Genomic DNA, 24,451 nt, shown 5'->3' with positions numbered 1-24,451 from the left:
CATATACATACAAGATGTGAAGAAAGATGTCCAGAGTATTTGCAAACAAGACGAAACAACGTGCAATGACGACCAGTTTAACAAGCTTTTCAAGAATTAAAAACCAAAGGGGTTCTGGGGGGCTATAGAGAACATTAGCATTACACATCGACAGCTGAAATCGTTTCAACGTACTCGCTTGCGACAGGTTGGCCCTACGCCCTGTTGCCTGAGGCGCTAATTTCTTGGTCTCATTTGTCACGCCAAATCGCACAGGAGGAGCTGGACCAGTCTGCTGTGGTTGCAGAGGCTGAGGGACTTGCACATTGTTCATACCACCGATAACACCCATGTTCGTCATGCCAGTAGCTTGGGGCTGCAATCCTGGCATACCTGTTCGCTGGGGTTCAAGAGCTGGAGGCAGGTAGCTGTTGATGCCTCCTGTAGGTGCTCCATACATCGACTGAGTGGCGGGGAAGGGCGATTGGAAACCTGTGGGTTGAGCCTGCATGGGAACGAACTGATTCGGTCCCTGCATTCCAGTCATCATGGGCTGCATGAACTGTCCTGCACCGGTGGGGAAGGACATCAAGCCAGGGCCTTGCTGTACTGGGAATCCAGTCATATTGGGCTGCATTTGCTGAGGAGCTTGCTGTTGCTGCATCTGAGCCGTATATTGCTGTTGCAGGCGGGCTTGTGTGATCTCACTCAGGCTCTGGCCAGGAGGCGCAACTTGGCCTTGCAGAGCACCTGTCATCTGAGGCATCATGGGGGGGGGTGCAAAGCCGCTAGGCTGGGCTGATTGCGGGGCTGAAAGTGGTCGCTGAGGTGGTGGAGGAACGAGAGAGCCCTGGTTCGCAGTACCCTGTGGGGGTGTAGGACGTTGTCGAGCCTGAGCAACAGATGTAAAGAATGAGGGGGTAGCGCCGCCCAACGGTTGCGATATGGGTGTCGAGGTTGGCTGAGCGGCGATGACAGGCGCCGGTGCTGGGGCGGGTGCTGGTTCAGCCCTGGTGGGTTCAAGCGGCGTTGAGAGGAGCGATAACTCTTGCATCGAGCCAGTCAAGGCCGGGGGAGGGGGTGAGACAGGGGCAGGTTCAGGGGCAGGCTTCTGAACAGACTCAACAGCAAGCTGAACTTTAGGCGGCGATTGCTGCTTGCTAGGCTTCACGTCCCAAGCATCGTCATCGAATCCTGAGCTCGATGCTTGACGAGTTTCGGGGTTCTTATTTGTAGGACTTATGGGCGGGGGTGATCTGCTGTCGTTTTCACCAGCCTTGGAGGAATCGCCTCGTGAAAAGGCACTGGCATCAACAACATCACTTGTTTGGACCGCTGGCGCGGGTCGACCTTTTCGAGTGTTGTTTCGTAGCGCACCGCCGGGTCCAGAAAACAAACCCCCTTCGCCATCAACTCCGTCAGCAGTCTCTCTCTTTCCACCGCGGCTGCGGCCATATTTGGCATCCAATGTACGCATGACCTTGATGATATCACCCTCGCGAATTCCAAGGGCTCTCAGAGTGGTGGCGTCCACATCGGGAAGCACGCTCTCATCCATGGAATCTTTGATAAAGGCTTGTGCGTAGCGCTCACACAACCCCACTGCAACCTCGCAAGACAAGAAAAACTGAAACCAATCATAGTCGGACTTGGCATCCTTGTCGACCGTTGCGCCTGCTGAAGGACTAAGTTCGGGGGATTTCTTTTCGGCAGACCGAGCTCTCTTGACGTCTGCCAACGGCTTATCGTCTTCCAGGGATATACCTGTGAAGTTTTCAACGTACTCCAGATCCTCGCGTGACATTTTCGTGATAGGAACTGCAATCTTGACACCATTCATCTTATGTAAGTGAATCTTTCCGTCCTTAAGACCAAGAAATTGGGCTTCCACACTGAAAGACCGGGAACGGTCTGTCCAGGTGCGCACCTTGGACGCGTCAGGCTCTATGAAAGGCATGTCAGCAGATGCTCCAAGTCCCATAGCATAAAACCAAGTGAAAAGAGCAATCTAATCAAGTGATGACTTACTAGACTTTGATCGGCTTTGACTACCGCCATCACTTCGTCCATTTTCTCGACGGCTCCGCTGTTGTCCCGAATTACTACCAGTTTCTCGTGCCATGAGGCTACTGCCTCGTTCAGGGAGAGGCATTCCCGGTCCTACCTGCTGAGGTTCTTTGCCAGCCTTCATGGCTTCCTTGGTCAATCGGATTTCTTCGAGGCGGTTCTGTTCGACAAGGGACTTGGCTGAGTTTATACCGCTAGAGGAGGGTAGTGGGATAGAGCCAGTGATCTCAATATAGCTGCTAGGGACGACTCCTTCTTTACCATTCTTGAGCCGGCGAACTTGCCACCACTCTTCGCTCTTCGTATCGTCGATAACAAGGACCTCGTCTCCCACAGCAACAGTTACCTCGTCGTCACCTTGGGCCATGAAGTCGTACAGGACTTGGCCTTTTTTCTGGCCACCACCACTGCTGCCTTGTGTCCCAGCCATGATCACCTCACGGAGTCCTTCAGCACGTACAGCACCAGCCAATTCGCCCAACATACTGACAATCTCCTCGGCTGTGTCCTTTGCTCCGGCGTGGAAGTCGACGCTCTTGCTTGGGCGCACAAGCTCCATAAAAACGTGCTTTCCCTCCCGCGAGTAATGCGTCATGCGGTCGGCGGTCCATTCCTGTGAAGGTCCATCAGAAGCATGCTCTGGAGCAACCAGTATGATACCTGTTAAAAGATTAATTCCTAATGTTGTGGGCATCTTCTTCTTCTTGCCCATGATGGAAATCATCTCGTTGATGTTATACATATGAAAGCCGCCAGGAGTACGCTCGACATCTTGGCGACGATCCGGATCCCTGTGGTCTTGGAAACTACGGGTGTGTATAGGGGAGGGGGGTTCGTCATAGGTTGGAGATGGTGGCGCTGGTACCCTTGGGCGGGCTGGCAGAGTCGGTGATCGTACGGGCTCGTCCTCGACTTCGGGGGGTTCGCTAAACGTAACAGACGCACGAGGGGGCTGTCGAGGAGCGGCAGGTTGCTGAGATTGTTGAGAAACTGAGCGACCATGCATGACGCCTGCGATGGCAGCAGCAGGGTTCGAAGGAGTAGGCGCTGTGTCATTCGGTAGGTCCGGAGATGCCACCTCTGGTTCGGGGGAGGGGATCGAGGGAGCCTGTGGTGGTCTTGAAGGTAGCGCGGGCGGCGGAGACGGCAGCGGCGGCTGAGCAGACTCAGCAGATGCGCCCATTTCGATGTAGTTGGAGGGGACAAAGCCATATTCGCCGTCAAGGCCAGTCAGGATCCAGTCGGGATCCGACGTGTCGTAGACAGCAAGTGTAGCATCCTCGTGAAACGACAATTCTTCATCTGTCTGGCGCGTGTAATCGAATAGAGCTCTAGCATGGTCCACGGGCTGGGCCTTTTAAATCCAATAACGAAGCTTTAGTACCCGTGCTGTGATGGTGCTGTGGTTGTTCGGCGTCAACTTACCTCCTCGACATAGTTACCAGGAATAAGGCCGGTTGGCTCTTCCTCGTCATCAGCGCCAGCCTTCTTCTTTGCCTTCCACCAGCCATCGTCGCCGTTTTTATCAAGTATGAAGAGCAAATCTCCATCCTTTATTGCAAGCTCTCCCTCAGCTTGGGGCACGTAGTCGTAGAGAGCCCGGAAGACACCCAGGAATCCCATGTCGAAGGTCTTGATTCGGCTCGACCGGCTGCACCGCGCGAGTACGTCTCTTCAGCAGGAAACCTCTGTTGAATTAAGTATAGAGAAATGATAAAAAAAGAGAATTGAAGGGGTTGGCTAGAAGTAAGACGCTACGATGCGATGCGATGCGATGCGAAGTGACGCAGTGCGTCGTTTGTCTAAGGAGCAAATCAATGGACTACCTTGGTAAGGCAGGTATGGACCGATCCGACGTACCGTACCTTCCCCCTACCAAGTTCATTAACCAGAATCTCTGATTGCGGTATAACGTGGGTGGGTGTAGAATATGATCCACTATGTGTTAATTCGTTCATAGGCGGATTGGGTCGCCAGAAGCGGAGCATTGGTACATGTTGTGCGTCACCCCTTTATCTGGTGCAGCGTTGGGCTTTAAACTAAACACTCGGCAGGTAAATCTACCCTGTATCTTGGACGTGAAGCCATTTGAGCTTCACATACCCCAGCTGCCAGATTATAGAAGATGAGAAGTTTGAAAAAACAATCAGTGGTAATGATCGATATATTTTTACGTCTCCGGGATTTTTTGTGTTCGTCTCTACCACAAGGTTGAAGCTCGTTGATCGTCTAACAGTAGCTGCCAAAAACGAGGAGTGAACTTGATGAACGAAGCTCAATCACTAGCTTGAACGATATTGTTGATTATTCATATGCGATAGCAAAAATATAAAGTATTATGCATAAGTTTTCCCAGATCATGCCAAAGGCGGGGCAAATAGTATATTACTCAATCATCATGCGCCGTTATCTTTCCACACCTGTCGGGTGTGTTCGATTGTTCATCCATTCCAATACCTAAAGCAATTCTATTCGCAGTGTTCAAATGGTTACGCATCGAAATACACGGCCGAGACTAGCAAAGATCAGGTTTCGGGGCCGAAAATATCGTCTTCAGTGTCACGGTCGTCATTAAACTGAGCAAGATTCCGATGGCTACCTGTGCGGTGTCCACGAGTAAAAATGCCTGGGAACATTCTCGGATCGGTTCCAGAAAGATGATGGTCTGACATAGGATCGCTGGACCATGTTTGATCTCGGCCGGCCGACGGACCAGCTTGGGATGCGACTTTTGCAATGTGATGGCCAACTGGTGAAGAAGTCTCGACATTGGCAGTCTCACTGCCCGTTGCGACTCCCAAGCCAGCGGTTTGGCCAGTCAGGGACGTCACTGACTCTGACATCTTGCTTTCATTGCCAGAAGCTTGCGTAGGAGGCTCATTTGTAGCATTGTAAGTGACATATTTCGACAGCCTGGGAACAATCGTATTAGCATAAATGATCAATCTTACGGAAATGGCCAGTCGCTTACACGTCTCTCTCCTGCACCAAGGTGAAGTAGCGGAATTCTTCCCTTCGATCAGGAACATTTGTCTTAACCATGGCGTTTCCTTCCTTTCCTGGCTTATTGCAGCCACGCCCTAACCAATGCTCTTTGATGGACAACTCGTAACCGCTTTGTTTAACAGAATTCTTGGCGAGCTCACACATGTCAACTGAATTGAGCTTGTAAATCTGTGCCGCAACCGCATACTCCTCGATTAATGGCTCTTTGGTGAAAGCAAACTGCAGAGGATCATCCGTAGACAGTGAGACATTGAGACCTCTCTTGAAGTACTGGTGGAAAGGATTCCGCTCGTAGGCAAGGAACAGGGCGTTGTTACTCAGCGGTGACATGGCGATGCCGATCTGGTCCAGATAAAAGACATACTGAAGAAGAGGGACTTTGCGCAGGAGCAGTCCATGGCTGATGCTATGGCAACACAAGGCGGCAACAGCTAAGTGCTCGCTGTCGCCAGCTTCTCCGCAATGGGGTCGCAGGACCAGCGTGTTGAAACCGCGCTTCCTGCGCCAGTAATTCAACGATACCAGATTAGAGTACAGATAGTAAATCCAGTAACTATATGGCGGGTTCTGTTTGGTATCCCATACTTTCGGCACAGGGAACTTCTTGAACAGCCGACGCTCAACTTTACTCTCGTCGTCAACACTGTCGAAACCAATCACTCGCTGAAGGAAGATATGCAGCTTTGGATGGCTTGATGGGTCCTTTGTGACTTCAAAGAGTGGCTGAAAGACATTCTTGACCACCTGTTCAAACGTCTCCATGAGACCACTTGCTTTGTAGACGTCGTAGAGGCGAGGGATCTGGATAAGCCAGCGAACATTGTGCGAAAACAGCTTGTTATCAACCACCCAAGCCGCAAGCTTGTCCCACTCATCAATTGATTTGCCATAAATGGATATGCGCCACTCAACCATCTGGTACTTGCTTGACTCAAGATCAGATATGACTTCTTTGGTAATTTCGGCAAGGTACCGGCCGTGTATAAAGTTATCTGTCTTGAGAAAGATGGTTCGAAGACGGGACTCTCCGACTGGATTATACTTGAGGTTAAATTTGTCGAAACGATGGAACGAATCCGTATGAGCCTGCAGCAGTTAGTGACTCAAATCTCTAAATGCAATATCGAGTTCAAAGAGCAAGTCTTACATGCATGTCCAATGTATCAATGCTCAGGTCATAAGCTGTCAGGTTAATACTAGCAAAGACCTCGGCTAGGGTGAGATGTCTTCCATCACGAAACAGGACGACTTCGTTGGGAAATTTCTTCATCTTACTCTTAATGAAGCGAAGCAGATGTTTCTGGTTCATGCAGGCAGAATGATGAACGTGGGTATCTACCTTTCGAACATTGTAGAAGTCTCGGTGAGGAACCTTCTTGCTATCGGCTGTTTCTTGATACTCATTCAGGAGGACATATAGGTTGAATTTACCCTCGAGATATTGGAGACGTCGAAATGCAAAACTCTTACTAGGTCCGTCAGAAGAGACGTCAAGAATGTCGTCCAGGTCCATGTAGAATTCCCTGATTGTAGGAACCTTGATCGCAGGCGTCTGGGTATCGTGGCCTTCGAATACTTGATAGACTCCGCTATCGTCCAACTTGTATGAGCGTCCATCATCGCCCGGCAGAGGCAATATGTCAGCCATATCAAAATCTTCGCCAATATCTTGACCTGGCTTTCGCCTTCTTGCCGAGCGTCTACCTTCATGGTGCTCCTGGGGCAACTCGCCTGGTTTGGACCCAGTAGCATCCTTACTACCGTTCAAGCAAGTATTCTCTTGACCTGGTACATGCTCTGTAGTACTTGCTCTTTGCCTCGACGATTGCTGCCATGCCGGCTCTGGTGGAGGGGGGTAAATTTCCCAATCCGGGCCGTCTCTTGGGTTATCATCAGGCCCCTGATTCGAGAGGGCGATATATTTGCGCCTGGTGTCGAGGATTCTCTGAATGTTCTTGGAGATAGCACTCAATTCTGAAGTGATATGGGGCTCAGTGTCAAAGAGTCCACCAGAGGGCAGGCCATTACTGGAGCCATCAGGCAGTCGTGGATCCTGGGCAACCTGACCAGCATGAGGAAGGGCGGAAGGATGACTAGGTGAGAATGGGGCAGGCTGCGCATCGAGTTTTGTAGGCGATTGAGTAAAACCTGAGTCAACGGCAGGGTTTGGCATCTCCAAACCAGGAGGGACAGAATCGACTCGACGACCACTCGAGTCTAGCACCAGACTATCGGCACCATATTCGGTTGCAGGGCGAGACCCAGAAGCAAGGAAAGGACTTTGAGGTATAGATTGGTAGCCAGCCCCACCACCGTTGCGTGCATCGGCCTTGTTTCGGTGGTAGAAGTATTTTGCGTCCGTCTGGCTCATTTGACGCTCAGCGACAGGATCGTAAAAAGTAGTTCTCTTGGGCAAGTCGCGGAGAAGCATCCCATCTTCGAGCTCCTCAGCTTCGTTGCCGGTGTGGGAGCCAGCGTCAGAGGGGGCATTGTGCGAGGCGCCATGTCCGGTTGCACCAGAATCTCTAGTCTCGTCTATCTCCTCATCTGACTCCCGTGCCCGCACATCAAGAGCGCTTGATTCGCTTTCCTCGAATATAGGGCCGCCTGTGGCATATGCTCGGTCAGAAAAGTTTCCAATTGATGTCGTTATCGTCGAGAACCAAAGTAGGGTTCGTGATATTGGGTCTGGAGTAGCGGCGGAGGGATAGGGCGAGCTGTAGAATACGTACCAGCCATGGCGATGCCTTTATCTGAATACGATTTAGCTAGCAGATCAATTTCCCTCGATTTTGTAACTCCTTCCTAGAGTAATGGCTTCGGGGATGGTGATTGATTCGATTTTAATTCTCGAGAGGACGTTTGAAAGAGGAGAGCACTAGGAAGTGTGCCTACCTACAATAAGAGAGGCAAAGACAGAGCGAAACCTCCAAGGGAACCTAAGGTATGACGGTGTGACACACCAGGGTTTAGTTATAGCGGGTCATAGCGCAGTGCAGTCGGTGCAATGCACGCCGGGGGGGGGGGGGGGTTAGAGGTTCCATCTAAACTCGTTGAGGCATCCGCTCGGTATTGAGTCAACGCTCCACATGATAGTTGCTTCTTGGAACCTCTCCCTTACCGGATGAAGTAGGTGTTGTGCAACTGTTTCAAGATAGTAGTGGTTTTTCTCCATATCAGATATGCATATAAATCTCCTCAAAGCAGAATATTCTTCGAGATAGGGCTCCGCAGAACCGGTACCCGCCGTTCTCCTACAAGACAGGGGCCTCAACTTAGAGCACCAACCTTGACTCAATATCCCAACTCAATATCCAACCTGGGTATTGAGCCTCGATTCTGGAAGAGTTGCAGTCAAGAGATCTCAACGTTGACTTCTCGCCGATAAGATCTGCAACTCATGATTTCCCCCATAAAATAAATGTAAGGCATTAAGATGCAGATGGGGCTCAGCATCTTGCGAGGAATGTAGGAGAATAAATTACAATCATATTAATAGACAACGTACTTTCGCAATCTCTCAGAGCCTAGTTAGACACTAAATTCGTAGTACAAGCTTGATCTCGACTGACTTATCAAGTGTCGCGAATACGCTGAAGAATCACCCTACCTCTGCCATAGCATAGGTACCACCTGAGTAGGTACAGAATACGGAGCAGGCTCATGAGAATATTAGGAACCGAATCACCACCGCCGGCTCCACTAAGTTAAATTCGGAACTACGGGTACTTTACCGCGTTACATGGCCCGTTGCTGCAACCGTAGTATCGGGTCAAATCCCCGGTCTTGATAGGGGAGACCCCTAGACGAGGAGCTTTTGAGGCAGTAAGAGTGATAGGGTAAGTGTTTTGGGCATTGGGTTTAAACATCGTATATATACGGATTCAAGCAAGATGAATTTGACAGTGGTATTACTTTCCGCTTCTTATTCTTGGGGGTTTCAAGCTTGCTAGGGGAATGTAAGTGAATCACTACAGATACATATGTCATAGATCTAATCATACATAGAGGCAGCTTCTCTAAATCGAATCAAAGAAGTACGCCTTTCAGAGAAACAAATTTATCATCTAAAACTCAATGTTAGTCGTGTCTTAAGTGTTGCGCCGCGACGTACTCGAAAGAGCAACGATATCACTCAATATCAGCCAACTCCTTGGCCAGGCCTTAGGTAAAGGCGGAATGAATAAACCCGATAGTCTTCTCCCCTTGAAGCCATGCTTATACGCTAGGCCCTTGGCGAAGCATAGTCAGAGTCTCTCAGGGAAAAGAATGCCTGGCTCGATACACCGTTTGTTAAACCAACCCTCATCTGACCATTCCCTTCCCTGTTGGCTCTGAAATAGTATGGAACAATTTTTTTAATCACAGATTCAGCAGTCTATAGCGATAGTGATCCAAGTGCTCAAGGTGACTGCTTCCACCCTTTAGCTTGCATCGCGACGTACTCTTCGCCGGATGCTTCATGGACCACTTTCTCATCAGTCACTGACGAGTCTGTCTGAACGAGTACATCCTTGAAATGATTAGACTCCGAGGGGTCATCGAAATCCCCGACGCAATAGACGATTGGCCCCCTTACGAGGGATAAGTTACGTTGATTTGAGAAGGGGTTGGGTGATATAAATCTTGACTCGAAACCATGAATGTATACTGAGAACCGAGGATTTCCAGAGAGAAAGAAAGGCCGTAGAGATATGTAAACCTTCTCAACCGTTGAGGCGGTCAAATTCGCTGGTGGGTACAACGTGAATCTTCACTTGGACCAAGCGGGCAAACGAAGCTGGATGGTGGTCTGCAAAAATGATGGAGACGATAACTCAAAGTCAACCTTGCCCTCCCACGGCCAGTTGGTCTTCTGCCGGAGCGTGATAGTCGGGTAGCCCGCCTTGAACTGCAACTGGCACCGGTGTACAAGTGGAAATTCACAGAGACGCCATTGTCACTAGCACCATAATCCTAAAGATAACTGCCCAAACTGCCGAATAGTCTCATCAATTTTGGAGGGTAATAAGCGCACTAGAACCACATCTCACGCGAGTTTTTATCAGTCTCAGAGCTGGAAAGTTGTATAAGTAAAAGGTTTACCATATAAACTCATGGCCGTTGTGATAGTGTTGTAAAGACAGCTCGATAACATCTTAGTATCGAGATCAAGGTGTAATGTTCGCGCCGTAAGCATGACGAAAGCAATGTAAGCGCAATCCGCATAGCAGCCCCTTTCATCCGTTCCTTGGAGGAGAAAGTAGTCAATTCCAAAGCCCTCCCACTGTGCCATAGCACCGATGTCTACAGTCAAGGCCATCTTCCTGCCAACCATGTTGTCCCACAGCTTATGCAATGCCTATGACCATGCTTGGGCATCAGATAAAGCATTTCCACCCTCTGCAGAGATATGCATCATGTCAGCAACAGCAGTTAGAAGGTATCCAACTCTGACAGCATGTCCTTCAATTGTGTTTTGTGCTGTGATTGGAACATAAGCTTGACAATACCAATAAGTCCCCGATCGAGGATATGAGTTCGACCGCAGCCACGGGATTTCGCCTCTCTTCTCTCTTTCCCAGTCGCCGGAGGTTTCCCTTCATGTCCACTAGTATTTCCTCGTTCCGTCAGAAAATACTGTGCCAGGTCGAACTCCGGTATTACCTGCAGTAGTGTACAATTGGAAAAGTGATAGCTCGATTTCAGGATGACCAGGATAGCCTTTTGACTGGTCTTCTCCGTGACCAAAATGTTCCATGATGAGAGAAACATACTTCTCAATAGGCTCGAGAAGTAGGTTATTCTTACAGTATTCCTTATGAGCAACTGCGGCCTCTATGAGATGGCCGGCATTATATCTGTGCCGCTAAGTCAGCTTCCTGTAAAACCCTGGATTTGTTGGACGACCTACAGTTCATGCATATCCCGGATGTTGGCCCATCTCTTTCCCGGTTCAGCCACAGTATAACAAACGGTTCAGGTAGCTGTCTTGCTGCTGAGCTGGGCTGATCATGCCCACAAGCGCGCAGACACTCTGATCAATATCCTCGTCATACTCATCGAGGAAGTAACAAGCCCCCTCAATCCATTCAGCGATATCACGATCCCAGAATAAGTGGTATGGAACGGGCCACGTAGACTTGTCGTCGTTGATAGAGTGCCAATTGAGCCTGAAGCAGTCATGCCACCCGGTTGATCACAGCTGATCGAGTTGGGTACGAACTGTAGTGCGCGAAATAGTCTATCGTCGTCTTGATATAGTAGATTCTCCTTTAAAGGTTGTCTTCTGAGAACCAGTTTGTCGATGCGACATGCCGAGCAAATAACCCTGGATGATAGCAGTTGAATATTAGATACAGGCTCCAGTTGGCGTCGATAATTGTTGTTGTGAGTTTGTAAGTGTATGAGTTGTATATAACCTGTGGAGGGGAGAGGTTGACTACAGGGCGCATCTGGATATCGTTCCCCGCGCTGGTATTGGAGACCCGAATGATAAGCGCTCGAATGACAACCTTAAAGATGCGTTGGAAGGTTTGGACATCCATGTCCTTCCCAACTTGGACCCGAACGACATATAATTCCGTCCAAGTTACTTCCAATGTCCTTTTCAATGGATGTCGTTGGTGTTTTGTGCGGTATGAGGACTCCTCCTTACAAGCACTATAGACTACTTGTTATGAACACAGCTATGGTAAGTACACACGGTCTATCCGAAAATGGCATTCTCGATTGTCTAGTCTATATAAACCCTTTAGCTTTTGTTATTCGTTAGCATATAAGATTCACCATAACGCCTACATGGTAGCATTGGACAAAACGTCCGTCTACACTCCGATCGTCTCATGATATGCAATATCGAGCTAAACCATTGACGCCGTCTACAATTCGTTGAGCTTTGCGAAAATCCTTTATACCGAAAACATGTAAGGGGCTCCTCAGCTTGCTTTGTTTTCCCTGGCAGAAACTCCCTTGTCCGCGGGTGTCTTCTTTCTCGAACCCACTGAGTATAGCCCGCCGGCACTGAAAACAATAATAGCACCGAGAAGTGTACCAGGAGCTAGCTTGTTGCCAAATAGCCAAATACTTAGAAGTAGGCTGACGAGCTTTCGGATGTTGAGGACGATGGTGACGGTGAGAGCCGTTGATGCAGCGGCTAGAAGGTTGACTCCCCGGATGCAAGCATATTGAGTAAGAACATTGGTAATAAGGAATAGGATCTGATTGGGAATCTGGAACTTAGTGGTCGCCGAGCCGAAAACGCCTGGGAATTGTAGCGGGGTGCTCGTCATAAGATGAGCAAAAGTACGTGCCATTGAGGGAGCAAAAGGCAGGAACAGAGGCAGGGAGAGGGCATGCGAGTAGAAAAGGTTCTCCTTCCACTGAGGGCCGTATTTGGCGTATGTTGCCTCCGTGTAAAGCCCCATGATGGCCGAAAGAAGCTGAGCCACGAAGAGGATCACCAGTCCAGTGCTGAAGGCTGGACGGCCACTGCTGTCACTCGTACCCTATAGCCAAGATTCATTATTAGCGTATGCCTAGCAAAGCTCAGAGAAGGAATGCCTACCTTGGCTTGAGCATCCGACCATGCAGCCAAGATGACGCCGAGTGTTAAGAGGACGACGGCAACAACTTGCATTTGAGAATACCTCTTGCCATATAGATATCCTGCCGCCATGGTTGTGATACTTCCACCAGATCGGAGGATGATATGAACTGGAACGGAAATATCATAACTGAAGGCGTGGTTATTGAGAACGTTGATGGTGAAGAAGAGAACAATGTTGAATATCCAACGGCTAATGGGAACCTTGTTAGGTGTAAGGAAGAAACGACTGTTCTTATCAAATTGAGCGATGAATCCCGTCACAGCGACGAAGAAAAATTGAACAAATGTCAAGAGAGTCCCTGCAATGAGAAGAATGCGTCAGTCAAAGGCCACGGGGCCGCGGACGATGATCATACCACTTGATGGTTCAAAGCTATAGAAATGACTCGTCAGTCTCATAGCACAGTATGGATGATTGTAAACACGGGAAACTCACTTGACGATGGCTTCAAGAGCATAAACCTAAAGCCAGGATGGTTTGAGTCAGTCCATATGGCGATGTAAGACAATTGGTAGCGGGGGCTGGAAGTGGCAACGTACATTTGAACAGCATCCTCCAAAGATCAAGCTTAACATGACACCAACCGTCAACAATGAAGGTCCAACCTCGTGAGCCACTAGATTGGCAATGTTCTGCACTACCGATGACCTCGATCCTTGCTCCAGGTCATTAACAGGAGCGCCGTGAGAGGCGCTGCCACGACGGACCGAGTTCTCAAGGACCGTCATGTCGGAGGCTGCTGTCCTCTTGCGGAGGATGTGGGAAGGCATTTCGGTCGCCATCTCTGTGGGATGGGAGGTGTAAATAGTAAAAAAAAAAAAAAGGAGTGATGGGTGGTATCCCTCAACAAAGAGCTCTGCTGACAAAAAGCGGCTGGGCCGATTTATTAGTGTTGCCCTTGTGTCTTGCTTGTCCTTGCCAGGTAATGCAGAAGAGCCAAGATCAGATGGGGGCCGAAGGACGGTCAGACTCGATAAGGCTGGTCGTTGACCCGCATCAGGCCAGCAGTACCACTGTACCTGCATACTCACCAACCTTTCATTGGACCACGCCGTACTGGGTACACGTAACGAGTTAGTGCTGGTTGAACAGCCCTATCTCATCTAAAGTATATAACTTGAATTCAACCAGAGACCGTCCATCGCAGGTAGGCACTGCATGATGGAACATTGCTGCATTTGAGGTCGTGGCAGCTCAAAAGCCTCAGCGATTGGCTATGAAGCTTACATAGGCCTGCGTCACGATACAAATGACGGCTTAGTCAAGAAATCAACTGCTTGTGTTCTTAGAGGCGTTGAATGCGGCCCCTGCATCTAACATTTCTATTGTCCATCATCAGTCTCCCTCGAGACTCCACTGACCCGAATGACGGGCGAATAGTCGTCCATAATTTCAACTTGGCTTCTTCTCAGGCATGAGTGGCATTTCTTTGATTCTCAATAGTCTCTTTGTGGTTTCTGCTACACGTGGCGACCAAACGCCAGCTAATGCATCCGTTCACCTCCCTCCCATGTGGCTCGTCCCGCTGGTTCATTCGCTTCCTTCATAGACAGATAGCCAGTAGCTTTCTATCGTCAGTCTCTTCAACGGCCACATCCAAAGGGCCTCTTCCAGCTCTCTTCCTTCTCTCCGCGTAGCATTCATTCCAAGCACTATCGATGATATGTGCTATCGCTTCTAAGTATAGTAGGTCGTGTTCTTCCGTATTATCATTTCCTACACCATCGAGATATCACGTCGTGCCCAAGAAGAATTGGGCAGATCCCACCATGACGGAGGCTGAAGTACATATACTCTTGCTGTTGCGACTTCGACTTTCAGCCAGGGACTGGGTCGCTTAACTGCCCTACGAGATGAACGCCATTTACCATGGTCTAAAGTGCCGAGAAGACAAAGAGCTGTGCCCGTGGTTAGCCATGGTTGACATACAAAGGTGTGCCTCAGGTTCACTTACATTGTTCGTAGCTGCAATCGCAATGCTGTCCTCGAAGGGATGCCAACTCATGTGCAGGATCTTCTTGTTGAAATCGATCTGGTCCGCGTCTGTCTCCTTACGCATTCGCTGGCCCTGACCGCCTGGACTACCAGCCCTAGATCCACCCTTCTTGCCATTGGTGGCTGTTGGGCTTGTCGAAGCGTTGATTGGTGTGGGCACACCAACCTTCTTCGCCTTGAAAGCCGACTTGTCCGCCTGAAGGACCACCTCGACCTCCTTGTCAGGGTCTGAAGGGTAGATCATGAAATTGTTGTTGTAACTGCCCGTCATAACGTTCTTCGCATCACCAGAGAAAACAACTTCAAACTTGTCGAATATACTATCGTTCTCGTATGTGTCACACAATCGTGGCCGGAGATGCTCGTGGATCGGTATCGTCTTTACAGGCTGTCGCTCCATGTTGATATCCCAAATCTTTACGGTGAGGTAATCGCGAGATAAGATGTATCGGCCGTCATGGGAGAACCGGACGTCGGAGATAGAGGAGATGATTTCGGAAAAGAAGGATCGCGACGAGGGGTCCTCTTCCTGCTCGAATACTACGAGTAGTCAGTACGCTTGCAATTACAAGTTCTTACAATTCAGGTGCACAAACGTTTCGCGTGCTGGTCGCATAGAGCACTCTCTCGCATGTCAGCAAGCTTGATGGTACCCTTGGAGCTGGCATACATGAACCAGTTGCAGCTCATGGGGTGGAATTCGGCTGCTGTGATCACTTCAGTAAGTTCCTCCATATTGGCAGGCTTGATGTCAACGATGTTGAAGCTTTGGTCCTGAATATTGAGGTTCCAAAGGTTGATCCGCAAGTCATCGCTGCTGATGAAGGTCTCTCCGTCGCTGTTCACCGAGATGCTGTTGATATGATAGGCATGTGCGTTGGCGTATGTCCTGCGTGGCACGGCGGCAACCACTGTGTCATGATGTGTGAGCCGAGGCAGCTTTAGGTCGGCGGCGTTCTTAAACTGATGAGACGGTAAAGGCTTGGGAGCGCCACCACCACCTGCAATGCTCCCAGGAGTTACATCGTGAGAGAGATTGTTCTCCGCCACAACCTTGAGCGACTTCTCGAACACCTTCCATAGCTTGATTGTCTTGTCATTGGTAGACAACAGATAGTGTGAAGCGTTTTGTCGTCTGCACCACTTTATCTTGTTGATCTTTTCCTCGATCTCAAGGGACTTCAAATAGTCGAATTCGGGCTCATGCGACTGAAACTCGGTGTGAAACTTGTACTCGCAGGTTTTTTTCTGCATCAATGGTTAGCGGCGACAATAGGGAGTGCAGCGCTAAGGATAAGTGGCACGCAAAGACATTCGGGAATGGTGACGTACCGTCTCGTTCCGTTCGAAGAGCACTACTCTACCTCCCTTGTCGCCAGTAGCGAGATAGTTTCCGGTATGGTCGAACTCAACCGTCGAGATGATATCAGCTGCATCGGAGCGTGGCAGTTAGTGACCATAATGAAAAACTGGCTCTGAGGTAGGCAGAGGGTGGTGACATACCTTCGGTGATGTCCTCAACATCGCCCTTGTCACCAAAACACCTGCACACGACAGCTCAGCTTCACCTTCAAAAACGCGAGAGGAGCCCAATGAGGGATCAGGAGAAATAACGTACTGCGTGAACTTCCACGTGGGCGAATTTGTCTCGCTATCAACCATCTTGGTGAGCGGCGAGGGCGGGGGTTAGGAGGGGTTGTGGTTGTTGATCGAGGGAGGCAAAGGTCAGAATCGATAGCTGTGGATTCGAATGGCGGGGCCAAGGCGGAGGTGAGGATTAATCGGAGCCGAGAACTTGGAAACAGCGGAAGTAGTTGATGATGACGAGTCAAGGCGACACGAAGGGAGATGGATGGATGATGGAAGCTACAACAGCACACGTCTGATCTGGTGTTGCGGTGGGTGTTGGATGGCGTAAGGTAAGGTAAGGTGGTGAGTGGATGGGCGGTGGTGTCGTTTCTGGATATCGTCTTTTGTCGGCGCCGCGGTGGGGTCTACCAAGATATGCCGCCGTGATCTATAGACGTCGTCCAAAATTATCCTGTCCGGCGGCAGGAAGGGATATCGAGGGCAGGACGGCGGGGGGCTGAATGATGTTAGGAGGTGGGCAGGCGTCCAAGGCTGAAGAATAATGGTCGGGTGGATGGTGGTTGTGGTGGAGGTAGGCTGGTCTGCTTTGGTTTGGACGTGAATGTGGATGTGGATGTGGGCGAGGAGCAGAAGCAACGGAGGGGCGGGCCAAAGAGATGAGGGAGGAAACAGCGAGTGGAGGCAGAGCGCTCTGAAGTCTGTGCTGAGCTGCGCTGTGCTTAGGTACCTTGGGCTGGTGAGCTGCCTACTGTACTGTACTGCACTGCGCTGGGCTGGCGGCACAAGACCTGGCTCCTGTAGGTACCTTAGGTAAAGGAAGACAGCTCAAGACAGCAGTGGAGGCCTTGAGCTATGTCGAGATTCGTAAGGTTTACGTACGGAAAGGTTTCGCTGGAGACAAGACGGCTTCTTTGTGTCGAGAACATATCAAGAACAAGTTGGGATGGGCAGTGACGCAGCAGAACCAAAAGTCAAGCTGCTTTGATCTGGTCCAGTTCGATTTCGGGTTGGCCTGGCCGGGCCTGGTTTGGGCTTGGCTGGATGATCGATGGGATAGGACAGTTTATGGTGGATCCTTCAGGTTTGGGTTTATTTTCATGTCAGGTTCCCCTACACTGATGATTACCTACAGTAACTAAAAGTTAAGCAACAGCTCAGAGCTGAGTTGGCACTTATGTCCAGAAGCCACAACAGAGCTCCAAGGCTCCATTGCCTACAATAGGCTGTGCCTCAAGACTAGGTACCTACCTTAAGACGTCACTAGCATACTAAAATTGATGACTTAACGTGCTTGTGTGGGCTGCTCTTGTTTGTGAGGGGTTGCCAACCTGGGTACCTAGGTAGTGACCCCAACAGCTCAACCCTTGGAAGCCCAAGGTTATCTCGACAGACTCACAAATCAGGGACATACATAGCTGTAAGCTCTGCTAGCGACGAGAGCTGGAGCTACCTGGGCATTCTAGTTCTTCAAAGTGAGGCTTCATGATAGATCAGCGCCACTGACAGGCCATTAACTACGTTGGGCACTTCTACGTAGCTTACATCTACCTTAATCCATATATTAGATCAAGTTTGATGTAACAGCAGGGTATCCCTGGGTGAATTAACATCCATACGTAGGTATTCAGATAGAGAGCAGGCAGCATGGTCAGCACTGGCGGTAGAGTATAGAGCGTGTTCCATTCGATCTCATCTCATTCAAGGAACAACTACCTTACCCAGGTAAGCTTCTCGACTCAATTATACTCGCCAGAGCCGTTTCAGTGTCGACCCACGAGCGGTATCAGGGCAGTATTAACCTTTCTCGGAAATCCGGTGCCAAGCTCCAGGCCGATCGGCACCCGCTCATCCGCCCGGAGCGGGTTTGACATGTGCCCCCCGGTTTAACTTCATCGCGGTTGTTTTATAGTTTAACCATGTCCCAGACGTCTACAGCGAATGAACCGAGGTACCCATCATCAGTCTTCTAGAACTTTTCCATCAAGCTCTCTTCGTTCGACTTATCCGACAAGACATTAAACTCATTGCCTCTGCTACTGGAGCAATAGCTGTGCATGCTCCTCGGCTGATATAATAGACAGCCATGGACAATGACAACAGACAACAACCGGGAGTACAACAACAAAACGAGGCATCTGCAAAAGCGAAAGGAGAGGCCACAGATAACGATTCTGGAAAGTCTGACTCGATCACCAGCAGACTCCAGGCTTCTGGCAGACTTGCTCTCCATGCTTTCGGAACGAGTCCAGATATAAGTGGCCAGAGACCAGACGAGAAAGCTGACTCCAGTGGCAGCAGCATTACTGGAAGAAACTCATCTAGTACGGGCGAAGCATCATCGCACAGGTTGCACTCGACAGCCCCGGGCGAATCGTTACGCTCCCAGGCAAATTTGGTTTCTGGTGCATCGGCGGAAGCATTTGATGCCTTCTTCAGTGCCGACTCCAAGTTAGAGGTTGAGAATGCCAGTCAACATGGAAGGCTCCCAAATCAAATTCACCATGTACCATCTACGCCAAGCGCTATTTCGGAGCAAGAGAAGATGGATGGCGCTGCTGTAGTCAACCTACTCGATGATTCATCTGGGGCACTTGATGGTGTTTTGCTCGGAGCTCATGATCCGGATGCCGAAGATGAGGGCTTTACACCAGAAGCGGCTGCCAAGCTGAGAGAAGCCCTTTTCACTGCAGATTCGGCTTTCTCTGGTTTTCGCTGGGATGATTTACTCAACTTTAACCCCGAGTTTCTTGACCAATCAGGACCTGAAGCAGATTTCGAACGGCAGCTTCACTTTGGTACAACGAGTGCCGACGAAGTGAGGAATAGCTACCTTGATCAATGGGACAAGGTGTTAAATGGGTATACTGAGTATGTCTGGGGGGATTTAGAACCTCTGATAGCTGAAGCTCGAAGAGAAGTCGTAGGAGTCAAGAATCAAGGTCTTGATGCTGTGCCTCGGACAAAGGCACTGGATCGGCTACGACAGATTTTGGGCCATATCCGAGGGTTTTGAAGAATCGAGTTACAGGTCGATCTCAGATATTTCGACCTGCAGTAACAATCGTACTTGGGATATAATTTATTCACGTGAGCATTGACTTTGACACAATAACTATTGTGAAGTTAAGCTAGTTGATTGAGTCGATTTTAGCTTGGTGCCAAGGGTTGCTCAGTCAACAAGGACCCATGACATCATCCCACGCCTAACCTAGGTGCGCTGTCTGTCATGTTGTTGCCCGAACAAACAAGCTGAATGGTCTGCTCACTCGGTCCCTACACAACCTTGTATGTGCTTGCGACGTTACGGGCTAAGCCTTTTGGTTAACGACCCCACTGGAATAGTTCTTAGGTCCCTGACTTGGAGGCTGGACCTGGAAGTTGACAAGGAAGCATAGACGAGGGCCGGGGAAAGGGAAAAAAAAAGAGAGAACACGAGACGAGGATCTCTCTGGGGCTTTCTTTTACTTACGAATCTAACCAACATTCGCTGCTCCTCGCATGCTTTACCGACCTGCAGTAGAACGTCTTGACGTCTCAGCCTCGTTCGCTTGCTCTCAACTACCTATCATCATGCTCAGTTATGGTTGCATCTGGCTCGGCCTCGTTGCAATTTCTACATCTGCTCAGAACATTCCTCAAGTAGAAGCAATAGCAACGGCAGTATACGCCCCAGCCTACTACATTCCGCCTGCCTCTGTCATCTTCAGACGGGACGATTCATGCCCAGCGAACACATTCCGATGTTCTGAGGAGCTTGGCGCGAGATTTAGCGACATATGCTGCCAAAACGGCCAAACGTGTGCCGTAGACGCCGACGATGAACCGGCCTGCTGTCCATCTGGGTGAGTGTTCAGAACTCCCATTTCTTTTTCGACGAACGAATTGACTACTAACGATGCCAAGCGCTGTCTGCACAGGTACAGCTCCAGCCTCAGCCACCGGCGAACCAACCGCTGAAGCATCCTACGTCCCGAACTCATATTTTGCCTTCCCCTATGCTGCCACGTCATTTACAAACGAAGCCGCATGCACCTCAGCCGTTGATGCCTGCGAAGAAAACTACGACCAGTGTGTTAATTTCCTCGGAGATGGAGGCCAATATGGTGTCACTATAGTTGTACCTGGTGGCGGAGGTACAACAGTACAGGGTGGTGGACAGGCTCTGGGTTCGTCATCAGCAACCGCGGTCTGCTCTAGTCTAAGCTCTCGTGCTTGCAGAAACGTTTCCAGTGATGACTGCTCGGATTACGGGAACTATGCGTCATCCTCCAACAGACTTGCCTTGTGTTTTATGGGGTTTGGGGCAGGCATTGCCATACTCAATGTCCTGATTTAGGGGCCAAACAATCTGATACACAACTTGATACAATGATCGTGGACCTTGTAAGCATGATCGCTGGTGCTAGTGTACCAGGTATGATTTAACGCCCTGCTACCGCTGCTGAGGAAGACATATACTTTCCTCGTTGCTCCAAGGGATATTTGCGCTCACCAGAGCGAATGGCTGCAGTTACGACGCATTTTATGAATAGCATGCGTCGTTAGGGCCTGAAGCTATGAAGTGTTCTTATCACATGATAATAAGATCTGAAATCGGCTTATGCTGAAAGACTTGACGGGCGCTTGATGTGGAATGTATGCATGTTTTTGGTTTTGTATATAGAATAGTACAGCAACAAATATTGACTCGGGTGATCATTCAGTCCTGTGTCGGGGTTGCCACTTTGAATCTTTCGCCATGTATTTCTGAAATCTTTTCGATCTTGGCTGTGAGGGTATTTCCTTGGCGATGTGTATGCTTCACTGTGTAAACATTCCCATACCTCATTGAAAAGGCAACATAGCCCCTACCTAAAGTTCATGATTATGCAGAAACTCACTGACCGAGACAACCTGGCAATGTCCTTCAATCATCGGGTAGCAATTTCAATGAGACTCTAGATGCAGCAATAGGCTCTACTAATGAGGGATACACTTAGCGGCAAAGATCTTGATGGAAGCATGCCGAAGAAGTGAAGAAAAGTATTCAGCCGTAGCCGCCTCATAGCACTCGCGAATTGCCCCCTCGTTTGGTTCGATCTCATATCGACTCGGCAACAGCTGCTCAAATATCAGGTGATAGTATATCCTCCAAGACCTCGATAATAGAACCCCTCGCATCTTCTTCCCGGTTCAAATTGGCCTCACCTTGGTCGCCGAAGGTCTTGCTTAGAAACAGTCGCGCAGTCATCTCTGCCTTGCCAAGCTGGACTTCCTCTGCTTGAGAAAGGCGGGCACAAACCGCACTCAGGTCTTCATTTCGGGCCAGCAACTTTGAAATGTTTTCGGCACGTTCGACCACTGCGCTTGGCACCCCATTCAAAGCTGCGCATCTGCCTCCAAAACTCGATGTGCTATGGCCATACTCAAGGTTGAAGAGAAAGGTCACTTGATCATCCACAAGTGACGCATTCCAGTCCATTCTGACGTTCATGTGTGCGATGCGTAATCCATTGTGATTTTCCAAATACCCACACTCGAAAACTTCATGAAAGTGCGTGGCAGCAAGTAGTCGAGGGCACTTGGGTCCGAGAGATAGGTAGTAGTCCAGTAACGCGGCTAGCAGTCCAGCACCGTCATCGCCATTGGTCCCTTTCCCGAACTCATCTACCAAGACGAGGCTTCTGGGTGTTGATGATTTTATTGATAGTGCAGCTTGTTTCATGTCTCTGGCAAAAGCGCTCTCGCCTCCAGACATGCTTTCCCTGGGAGATATGCAAGTCAAGATGCTTTCTGTGAGCCCGATTATTGCCTGAACTGCCGGCACAAAACTGCCGATGTGGGCAAGATACACAATTATAGCTGTTTGTTTCAGATAGACGCTCTTCCCAGAGTGATTTGGCCCAGTCAGGACCAGAGCCTGAGGGGAACCGTCTTGGACTGCCGTTATGTTTGATGTCCCTGTGAAGAGATGGCAGGGATTTGTGATGAAGGCTGGCACAACAAGTTCTTGTAGAGGATGGCGGCCTTCCTCGATGTGGATAATGCTTGCTTCCACCATTTGTGGTGCATGCCAATCGTACTTTTCGGCACCAAGCGCAAGGGCAAGTATCGCATCAAATTCACCACACATGTCTGAGGCAATCAAGAGAGGCTCCTCGTGCTCCAAAACTTTACCTGCAAGACCATGTATAATCTCCACCTCCCGATCTGCCTCGTGTGAGTCAAAGCCTTCAAAGCACTACTGACAACAGACTTACCTCCAATCTGGCAATACATGTCTCCGTATTCTTCGTCCAACTCTCTCATGTAGCTGTTTTTGTAGCAAACTGCACCGTCCGCAGTAAACAACTTTTCCCAAGCTCCAACAGATGTCCCCTCTCCTTCGTATTGCCCGTTACCAGTGAGGCGATTTGATTCCACTACAGTGAGAAAACCTATTTGTGGCAGAAAGATGCACGATCGAATATATTTGCGTGCCCACCGTGGTAACTCCCTATTGAGTTGGTTGACAACTTCTGTCAGGAAGCTGTCCATCCCGTCATACCGTCTTTTTAGTTCGTCAAGTTGAGTATCTATTCCAGTTCTGACGGAGGATCTATGGCGTGCCTTGGACTGTTCAAAATCGATTGTTTTGTTGATCATGTCTCCAACAACTACTAAGCTGGCCGGTTCGAGGGTATGAATGAGCTTGGTCAACACCATTAGCTTAAACCGTCAGGTCACTTGCTATAGCAACTCCTTACTTTCTTGAAGATCACTATATCAGAGCCTCCATTAAACAAGCCTATTATTTCTCTGAGAGTCAGGGCTTGGGCGGTGAACTTCTGGATTGTTGCCCATACGCCCCTATCGAGGGATTGACCAGCAGAGGGAAACTCAATGCCTTTTCGCAGCTGTGCTAAAGTGGTGCGCATGTTTCGAATTTTGCGCAGGGTCGAAGTCAATTGTGCAAGTTTCTCGGCGTTGTCTGGTTGAAGCAATACTGCGATAGTTCTCTGCCTCTCCGAAATGATGTCGAGGTCCAACAGGGGTCGAAGGAAGAGTTGACGAAGTTGTGTACGACCTTGAGGGGTACAAGCCAGGTGATGGAACAGTCCATATACAGAAAGACTTTCTTTCGAATTGCTCTTGTTCGCATCTGGTCCCCACGCTTGGCTGTTGGGGTGCAATTCGGTCTGCAGAATTTGCAGTGACAAGAGAGCGTCAGTACTGACATACATGTAAGTATTAAGGGAAAACATGCGGATGTCAACAACACGAAAGAGAACTCCGGCAACTTGTCCATCAGGGAGAAACCCAGTGGATCGTCGACGAAAAACATCGCCAAGTAAGGCACCAGCACATCCTACCTAAAGCATATTAACATCCCAATCACAATAGTATAAGGGTACCCTTACCGACACCTGACTATTCATGTTTATGCAGCCTCCATAGCGAAGTTGACGGAAGGCCTGTGACTCAGGTTGAGAAAGACCCGGTATGGATTCTTCGCTTCCATCCTCCTCAATCCTTGTGGAGAATACAATACCAGTAGCAGATAAAGCTTGAGAATCAAGGCTGACAAGTCGTTCGTGTGCCGTTTCGATTGAGAACTCTGACGACTGCAAGCCGCGGAAAATGACTCCTCTTGAGGCACCTATACATGCCTCTTGTCAGTTGCTCTTCTGACGAATTGGGAGATAAATGTATTTTTGCCGACCTTCTGACCCAGCGACCTTCTCCAGTTGGTCCCGGAAACTGGCAGGTGCTCTTGCAGATACAAGAAGACTGGTTGGTTGGATGTGGATAAGGAATTGCTCCGCAATATCGAGTGAAGCCGTGGCAATGTCCTCAGATACATGTAGAATCCCGTCAGTAGTTGAGAAATATGCGCACCCAATGGTGGAATTCTCCCTGATATCTATGGCCATGACAACTTCATGTTGAATGGGCTCACTGCTGCTCCGAGCACGAGTGTCGGCATTGGGCGTCTCCGGTTCTTGTGGACCTGAATATTGTTCTTGGTTCCGAGAAGCAGGACTGTAGCGGATTGATGAAGAGGGATTACGAGCTCGCGACCGTGTTGAGCCACCTCTGGAGGATAAATCACCACTGTTTACGCGATTGTAAGTGCGGCCCTTCCAACCTCTACCTCCTCGACCTCGGCCACGACGACTTGAATTAGAAGCACTGGAGCCTGGCGTCCTGGACATATTGGCTGAGTGAAGTTAATAAACTTGTTGCCGGGAGACTAGAGGGGATAC

General features: G+C 49.5%; 7 protein-coding genes across 7 annotated transcripts; 2 read left to right on the top strand and 5 right to left on the bottom strand.

Annotated features, from left to right (window-relative positions):
- Nucleotides 1-96: 96 nt before the first annotated feature.
- FSUBG_7339 (uncharacterized protein) lies at nucleotides 97-3,669 on the bottom strand (the record flags this gene model as incomplete). Its single annotated transcript, XM_036685634.1, has 4 exons — nucleotides 97-122; nucleotides 175-1,923; nucleotides 2,008-3,400; nucleotides 3,472-3,669. The coding sequence occupies 4 exons, from the start codon at nucleotides 3,667-3,669 to the stop codon at nucleotides 97-99; spliced, it is 3,366 nt and encodes a 1,121-aa protein (XP_036537207.1).
- Nucleotides 3,670-4,571: 902 nt separating this feature from the next.
- FSUBG_7338 (AMP deaminase) lies at nucleotides 4,572-7,791 on the bottom strand (the record flags this gene model as incomplete). The annotated part of the gene is made up of 4 exons (XM_036685633.1): nucleotides 4,572-4,959; nucleotides 5,018-6,138; nucleotides 6,200-7,740; nucleotides 7,785-7,791. 4 exons carry the CDS (start codon nucleotides 7,789-7,791, stop codon nucleotides 4,572-4,574), a joined length of 3,057 nt encoding a protein of 1,018 aa, XP_036537206.1.
- A 4,178-nt stretch (nucleotides 7,792-11,969) lies between these two features.
- On the bottom strand, nucleotides 11,970-13,411 carry FSUBG_7337 (UDP n-acetylglucosamine transporter (MNN2); the record flags this gene model as incomplete). The annotated part of the gene is made up of 5 exons (XM_036685632.1): nucleotides 11,970-12,539; nucleotides 12,599-12,939; nucleotides 12,997-13,013; nucleotides 13,077-13,102; nucleotides 13,181-13,411. 5 exons carry the CDS (start codon nucleotides 13,409-13,411, stop codon nucleotides 11,970-11,972), a joined length of 1,185 nt encoding a protein of 394 aa, XP_036537205.1.
- Nucleotides 13,412-14,515: 1,104 nt separating this feature from the next.
- Nucleotides 14,516-16,298, bottom strand: FSUBG_7336 (phosphatase pp2a regulatory subunit b; the record flags this gene model as incomplete). The annotated part of the gene is made up of 6 exons (XM_036685631.1): nucleotides 14,516-14,539; nucleotides 14,596-15,176; nucleotides 15,233-15,884; nucleotides 15,969-16,066; nucleotides 16,140-16,180; nucleotides 16,255-16,298. The coding sequence occupies 6 exons, from the start codon at nucleotides 16,296-16,298 to the stop codon at nucleotides 14,516-14,518; spliced, it is 1,440 nt and encodes a 479-aa protein (XP_036537204.1).
- Nucleotides 16,299-18,309: 2,011 nt separating this feature from the next.
- On the top strand, nucleotides 18,310-19,239 carry FSUBG_7335 (uncharacterized protein; the record flags this gene model as incomplete). Its single annotated transcript, XM_036685630.1, has 1 exon — nucleotides 18,310-19,239. The coding sequence occupies one exon, from the start codon at nucleotides 18,310-18,312 to the stop codon at nucleotides 19,237-19,239; it is 930 nt and encodes a 309-aa protein (XP_036537203.1).
- A 557-nt stretch (nucleotides 19,240-19,796) lies between these two features.
- FSUBG_7334 (uncharacterized protein) lies at nucleotides 19,797-20,562 on the top strand (the record flags this gene model as incomplete). Its single annotated transcript, XM_036685629.1, has 2 exons — nucleotides 19,797-20,068; nucleotides 20,130-20,562. 2 exons carry the CDS (start codon nucleotides 19,797-19,799, stop codon nucleotides 20,560-20,562), a joined length of 705 nt encoding a protein of 234 aa, XP_036537202.1.
- Nucleotides 20,563-21,330: 768 nt separating this feature from the next.
- Nucleotides 21,331-24,400, bottom strand: FSUBG_7333 (DNA mismatch repair MSH5; the record flags this gene model as incomplete). The annotated part of the gene is made up of 5 exons (XM_036685628.1): nucleotides 21,331-22,415; nucleotides 22,466-22,913; nucleotides 22,952-23,557; nucleotides 23,606-23,844; nucleotides 23,908-24,400. The coding sequence occupies 5 exons, from the start codon at nucleotides 24,398-24,400 to the stop codon at nucleotides 21,331-21,333; spliced, it is 2,871 nt and encodes a 956-aa protein (XP_036537201.1).
- Nucleotides 24,401-24,451: the final 51 nt, after the last annotated feature.

The sequence above is a fragment of the Fusarium subglutinans genome, assembly GCF_013396075.1.
Source record: "Fusarium subglutinans strain NRRL 66333 chromosome Unknown NRRL66333_c0000092, whole genome shotgun sequence".
In the NCBI taxonomy this organism is placed as follows: Eukaryota; Fungi; Ascomycota; class Sordariomycetes; order Hypocreales; family Nectriaceae; genus Fusarium; species Fusarium subglutinans.
This window is presented reverse-complemented; position numbering and strand designations above follow the sequence as displayed.